This window comes from Anser anser (assembly GCF_964211835.1).
Source record: "Anser anser genome assembly, chromosome: 18".
NCBI classification, from domain to species: Eukaryota; Metazoa; Chordata; class Aves; order Anseriformes; family Anatidae; genus Anser; species Anser anser.
Genome location: NC_139739.1, coordinates 8616119 through 8623409, shown reverse-complemented (window position 1 = coordinate 8623409; position 7291 = coordinate 8616119). Strand labels below are relative to the sequence as shown.

The window sequence follows — 7291 nt, the reverse complement described above, 5'->3', positions numbered from 1 at the left end:
CTGTGAATGAATAGCACAAGCAGGCATTAACGTATGGCAAACTCTTGTGGCCAGCAATGATTCAACCACCTTTAAATCACAGAAAAACTGACCTCTGCTCTAAAACCTTGCACAACACTCATGTCAAGATTTACAGGGTTTTGTCATAATTCACAAAGGCGTATCAGTTAGCATGGTATGTTTAGGTGATCGGTCTCTCTACGAGAGGCAGTCCTCAGGAGAATCGCCCAGGAAAGATTTGTCACTAACTGGCTGTTTCTTGAAATACATGGCTGACTTTTCAATATCGTGATTTTTTTCCCCAGCATGGCAACAAATGTAAATTATTTGGCACATCCCTGAAATAACAATTTCTCATCTTAACCAAATCTCATACATAGCTATGACAAACTTAAAGATCTTCTGTTATTCTTTTACAGTTATATTTCTGACAATACTTGCAGGCATTTCAGAGATGCGAAATCTTTGTAAAGTTACAGAAATTTTATGACTAAATTGGAAAAGGTTAATAGCTTCTCAAATTGAAAAACCATCAGCAAGTTAGGCTTGTGGTCCTAAATGCACAGTCCTCTGAACAATGTCAGAGATTTCTTTCTCATAGAAATATGTTTATACATTGAAAAGGAAAAAAAAACATGACCTACAGTCCAAGGCCCTTACAGGACTTTTTGCTACTACTCCACCAAATGGCAATGAATCAAAAATTTTCAGCTGTACTAGTTTAAAGGATATTCCAATTGCCCTCATTACCACTGACCTATTACTAACACAGAGTGCTGACCTCAGCTAGCGTTAAATAATTCCCTGCCACAGAAAACTGCTGTTGCAAAGCCAAAGAATATTTGAGATACCTGATGTAACAAAAAGATAACCAATGGCACATGTATTCTTTCCAGGCATGGTTTATTGAAAACACACCAAATTGTTATCCTACATACCTGGTTTCTAACAAGCATTCTACTTGTCTGCATTATGGAAAGATCCTATAATAGTAATACATTCTGTCACGGTAACATTTGTTCTATGAAAAGCATAATCCACCTTTTTTTTTCCTCTCCATACTGGTAAAATCAAACCATTCTAAGTGTTTCAGTTTATAGTACAGTGTAAATACAATGCAAAACCCCACCAGTCTAAACTACAGAGAGAATGTTGAGTAGTATTACAGAAAACACATTGTTGATTTGTTTTTATTCTCCTACCATGAAAATTTTAAGGCACATGATAGTTACAAACACATTAGCTACTAATTACCAGTAAGCTTCTTAGTCTAGTTACTTTGCTTTTCTGAACAGTAAGAACCAGGTTGGCAGGCCTTGTAGTATCTGCACTATCTTCCTCCTCACCTTGCAATTTGACCTAACATCCTACCCCGATGTAAAACGAGACAGAATAAAAGAGGTTTGTAACACCTTTCCCTTTAAATGCACTAGATTAGTTACTGTACCAATAAATCTGAGAATTTCTCTGTCAAAGAGAAACCAGATTTTAGGGGCATGAAAACAAATGAACTTAGTAAGAAACTATGCCTATATAAATACTTCCAAAAGCGGTGAGAGCAGGATCCAGCCCCGACAGCACAAAACTGCTGTCTGAACCTATTGGCACACTACAGTTTTCACTGAGTGGGCAGTTAGCAGAAGAGACTATAATCAGTCTGTAATGTGCCCGTTTGACTTCTGAAGCTTTGCTTACTCTAAGGGTTTAAGATGTGCCTCTCTCGCAGGTAGCTAAGCCTATAAGCTCAACTTTAAGGCAAGTAACAGAAGGTAACTCATCACCTTCAAGCTCACAAAACCTGCTGTAGGAGTGAAAACTGCTTTGCCCAGCATAAACCACACATGCTAGAAAGCATCTCTGAAAACTACTCCTCAGAACTGGCAAGAACGTACTGACTGACTCTAACAAGCATGCCACCCCTGCCTTCTTGATGCATCACCTACAGCAAGTCAGGTCCTAGTTCCAAAGTCAATCCCTTTTATGATGTCTTGGCAAAGGGGACACGATTTACTTTCCTGATGCACACATTCAGAATCTGCATGTCTGAGTGCACAAGAGGAGAACCAAGATAGGCAGGTGTTTTGCCCATAGGACACGGAAGATCGGGACCTCTTGTTGCACAAATCGTTCCCTGGGGAGCATTTCAAGCTGGCAACACATCTTTGATTTGTCAAGTTACACTTTTGGCTAAATTACTATTTAGCTCCAAGACAGAAACAAAATGTTCTAAAGCCTTGCCTTTGTTCTGGATTCTGCACAGGCAGACCAACCTGGGAAGCTGTAAGCACAAGCACAATTGCTATGTATTCAGCAGCCAAACTTGATGCTTCTCTAGGGGAGTCTTAACACATAATGGCCCCATCAGCGTTAAGTGATTTTGTTGTTTTTGATTATCTGTTCTTAACCTCCACAGTTCATTGAATATACCTGGGAGATGTGCAAGCCACCTCCCTGGGATGAAAGTTCTGCAGTTATTATTTGCCATTAGATGTCTCTCCCCTCCCCATGTTATCCCAGCCCTCACTGGGCCATCAAATCTCTTCCTCCTCTTTATTAGGAGTCTTGCAACATCATCTCTTCCTTCCACAACCACCCCTCCTAATAGAATTTCTTCAGGTAGAAATCTCTTCTACCCCATCCCTTTGCAGGCAGATTGCCTCCAGTTTTCACAGTGGAGCCAACAGAAAAAGAGGAGGTCACATTCCTGAGCCCTAAAAAGCGCTGCCTGCCTTTTACCAGGAGGCTCTAGACCCTACTGCAGCTTTAGTCACACACACTGCCACTTTCCCTTCTTAACATACAGTCCCTGCTGCCAAAATAAACTCAACAATTACTGGTTTATTTACCCACATCCCAGAACAGCTCAAACGGCCCAGTCACACTCACATCAACAAGGGGAGAGGTAAGGGCATGCGTGGGCACACATCCCACCAGCACCTTCCAGAAGTGAGCTTGTTGCCACAGATAACAAGGGCATTGGATAAATCACCAGACCTGGTTCAACGAATCTTGCTACAGATTTTGGCTGGTGAGCTGATAATACAAGGTGATCGTCTCATATGCAAGTCACCCCTAGTCCATTTACCTTCCTCAACATCCAAACAACAGTTTGGTGAGAAGAGAAAAACACAGTAATGTAAATGATGGGTTCTTGGTTATTGCTACATACCTTGGAATCAATCATTACTGTAAGGCATGGGAAGGGTAAGGGTAAGACGTGATTCCCAGGGGAAGTCTTGGCACATGGATTTGGTATTTCACCTCTTGGTACACTATCCTCTGCTTTCCTGTTGCAGTAAACCATGTTGTCAACTCTCAAGAACCCTGGCTGCCAAGAACACTTATCCTAGGGAAAAGAAAGAAGAACAGTTTGCTACAATGACCCTGGGCAGCCAATTCCGTCTCATCTGATAGGGAACTTTGTTTGCTTATCACAAGATGCAGTATAAATATGAAAAGCACTTAGGGGGGAGGGGGTCGGATAGGGTCTGAATTTGCTCCTTCTCCTTAGTGTTGGGCTCATTAGTGACAGAGCCCATAGTAGATTCCCAACCAGATTTTGAATGTCCCTGTAGTGCCCCACTGAAAGCCACATGGTATCTGGGATAGGAGGTTATGGACATCATCGGCCCCTAGTCACGTCACTTCCCCCTTCCTGCAGTTTTCTATTAACCTCTTGCTGGCTTTGAAATATTTGTACAACCACTAAATCACAAAGTCTTGGCAGAGACTCCTTTCAACAGTCAGGTCTTTATTTTAAGCGAACTTTTGCTCAGAATCCTTTGGTAAATATATGGTTTGAAGTAGATCAGGGACAGACTGACAGCACGACCCTTCTCTTACACTGTTCTAATTAGCTACAAAGCAGGTTCCATTGCTAATTACTGAACGTTTTTAAAAAAATCCTTTCATATACAAAAAGAATACACCAAATACATAACCAAAAGTGATATAAAACGTTTCTGTGTAGCTTGGTTAAAAGGGTCTCCGCGTATTGGCAGAACAAGTATGAAAAGAGCACCATTGATATAATTAATATACAGTCAGACTATGTTTCTGGTTTCATTGCCACACTTTATGTCTACACACAGAGAGACACTGCCCCTGACACAAATGCAGATAATCACAGACGCATCTCTTTGTTTCCCTTGATCTGCTAAGCATCTTTGGTCCAACAGGACTCTCATGCAGGTGACCCTCCCCCCCTATCTTTGCTATCTTAATTTGCTCCAAGTGACTTCACCTTCCCTAGGATCCCGAAGTGACCACTGTAATATACATAGAAGATGAGGGTCAAAAGGGAAGGGCCGAAGGAGCATGTGTGTCATCCAAATCACTGACAGCTTCTGGCATCAGTCTTTTTCCCTGAATCAACAAATGCTTCCCTCTCCTGCAAACTACTTTACACAGTTTTGTTAACCTAGCCTCTGCACAACAATATATATATATAGATATATAGATTTTTATTTATATATATGTATTCATGTCAAATTTAATATACTCAAGAAGATACAAAGCTCTTGGTACTTGCTTTTTTTTTCCCTTTTTTTTTTTTTTTTTTTTACAAAAGCTTCAGACATTTACTATTACAGTAATATTTTGGGTGATGCACGGTTGTTGAATATTTCTCCTTTTTAATTACAAAGGAAACAGCAGGCACTGAAAACCCCAAATGATGTTTGCTAGGTTCAAAAATGTGCTTTCCAGTTGCACCATTTTTAGGAGCTTGTTTAGAATTAAGTGTGGCATACAAGAACAGCGGCAACCAAACAAAACCAGCAAAAGTCCTCTGATGCTACTAGTGAGACACTTGGTTCTTATTCTCTTTTGCTGCCCTCCCTTGACCAATGCCTGGAGAAAAATCAGTGATCTAAGTCACTTAGTTCGTTGTATTACCAGATACGGTATATGCAGCGTATGTTCTCATGAGGTAAAAATTCCTCCCTGTCCAGAGCATGCCATGGCATCTAAGAGGAGAACTTTTGCACATGGATGATTTTCATACCAACTAAAATATGTAATCTCAAAACAAAACCAAAGGAACACAGAAATCATGATGACTTAAACACCAAACCAGTTCCCTTTGCGGCATTTTTCATCAGGATCCACAGCCCAAAGAAACATGGATCTAACAGTGATAAATTTACCATCAAATGTAAGTGACAGACCCATCTAAAACTTATAGCATGTTCAAAATAATCCCGCAAAGAAGCTCCTACTTCTTCCAATGTGTTAAAAGCTATGGCAAAAAAAATTGTTAATTGTTATCAATGCAACATTTAAAATGTATAAGCTCCTTACTGCAACCTTTGAGAACAAGAAAATAAAAAATCAGCCAACTCGTCTTCTCAGCATAGATTTCTGAACCGGGGACGCTGAAACCTTCAATGAACTGTTTTCCGTATGTGGAAATAAAAACAGAGCCATTACAGAATTCAAAAGGCAGAAGTATTGTACACCAGATTATAACGATAATATAGCACTGTGATTGATATAGCTTACTCTAAAAGCAGATTATACAGCTTGCATCAATTTTATCTACTCTCCAGTTCCTTTGACCAGCATTTAATAGTTTTTGTTCTGTATTTTCTCTCTTCATTGAAATTCAATAAATCCAACTCAACATTCCTGCACTTCCTGTGGAAATAATGAAGAAAACCTCAACATTTTTCAAAAACTCTTAAAAAATGTTAGATTCACAGTTCAAATAAATCCCCCAAAACAAAAATAAAACAAAACAATGAGACCCAAAGCAGAAAAGTGCTATTATCTTCATGACTACACCTATGATATTATTTCAAATATTCTGCAGTTTCTCTTTCACTTGTGAAGCTGTCCTCTTTGCTGCTGCGTGACCTTCATCTCTCATACTCGCACCATCCACACATAAGAGTCACCTAAGAGTGCAGGCAGCTAGATGGAAGCTTGGATTCTCTCTTCTTGCATGCTTTCTTCTTGCAGGAGTGGGAGGGAGGGGGGAGGCGGCTATGTCTGGTGGGAATAAAACTGATTTAAAAAGCAAATTCATCTTGCTGTAAGGCATGGTGCTCTGGGGTTGGCAATGGCAGTCAGTTGTGTTTTCTCCCCACATCCTCCTAGAATCTGCAGCCTTGTCAGTGATGCAGCGCCCTCCAGATCTGAATGGCAGTGGTGACTGATGAGATCCTCTGTGTCAATTCAGTGGTTTTTTTTTTTTCCTCCCCCTCAATTAAAAAAATGTGGTTGGACTCTAGCCCTGCAAAATAAAGTCAGAACTGATTAATACCAACAAGTAACATGACATTGGTGATCTCCATCACCCAGTGGTAGAACAATGGCTGGAAATGCCAATCTATCCCCAATATATGGGTTTGTTGAAGGGTATGACTGGGAGAAAACGAGCACAGACTTTGTTTGTCAAAGTTCCACCCATACACCTTCACTGCTAAGAGGAAGAACACATGAGTAGAAGTGTACAGGCACTATTCACATAGATTTGGCTGGGCCCACAAGGCTGAGCACACAGCACTGACCAGCTGCGGGAAGCCAGAAGTGCTGGGTCTGCTCCTAGCTACACAAGGGTACCTGGTGGTGTTGCAAGACTGCTTTGGCTAGGTGCTTCCAACCCAGGAACAGAAACAAGATGCAAACACACAGCACTTTTACTAGACTCTTAAAAGAAGAAGGGGGGGAACCCCAGAAGCAAAGCTCCAGAACGTACTTGCTCTAATGCGAGTAATTTCCACATACAATTGCGGGGGTGGATGATGCTTCACATTTTGGAATGTAGGCCTTAAAGGCCTGTTTGTATACTCTGTTGGGAAAGTTGCCCAGCGCCTTCACAACTGTCACTTTGGTATTCCTTTTGTCATAGCCAGGGGCACAAAACCTGCTGCTCCAAATGGAACATCGCATCTCCACTGACAGAGTGATGGAAGTTACAACCAGGGCAGAGGGCTGCCTAGTGGGACGGGGGGAGACAGATGAGCAGCGGCAGGAGTAAAGAAGGGCTAGTGACATTACTGAGGAACTGGGCACATGGCAAAGGCTGAGGTCTATAGAGTGACAAAAAGGTGCCTTTTAAAATAACAACGACAAAAAAGAAAGAACTGGGAAGTGGGAGTTGTAGCTAAATGGTTCTTGTGTAACCAAAATCATCTCTCCTTGCAAAGTAACTGTACAGGCAGCAGCTTTCCAGCAGGCGGGCAGGGCTGTGTAATTCATGGGAACCTCAGGGAACATCCATGAACAGTCAAGGATACGGTTTTCCTTAAGTCTCAGGCTAGTCCTTACAATGAGTCTGGAGGGGAAA

General features: G+C 41.3%; 1 protein-coding gene across 14 annotated transcripts in view; it reads right to left on the bottom strand.

Moving 5' to 3' along the window:
* ARVCF (ARVCF delta catenin family member) overlaps positions 1-7291 on the bottom strand; it is a 276400-nt gene that overhangs the window by 3940 nt on the left and 265169 nt on the right. For 9 of the 14 annotated variants that reach the window (XM_083803464.1, XM_083803463.1, XM_083803466.1 and 6 more), the window contains one exon: positions 887-6235. Coding sequence is in view for 2 of the 14 variants with exons in the window: in XM_083803471.1 (XP_083659597.1) it covers positions 6230-6235 (6 nt within the window). In the remaining 12 variants the exon portion in view is untranslated. Of the gene's footprint in view, positions 1-886; positions 7280-7291 lie in introns of those variants that run through there. The other 5 variants (XR_014573475.1, XR_014573476.1, XR_014573478.1 and 2 more) reach the window with 3 other exon arrangements.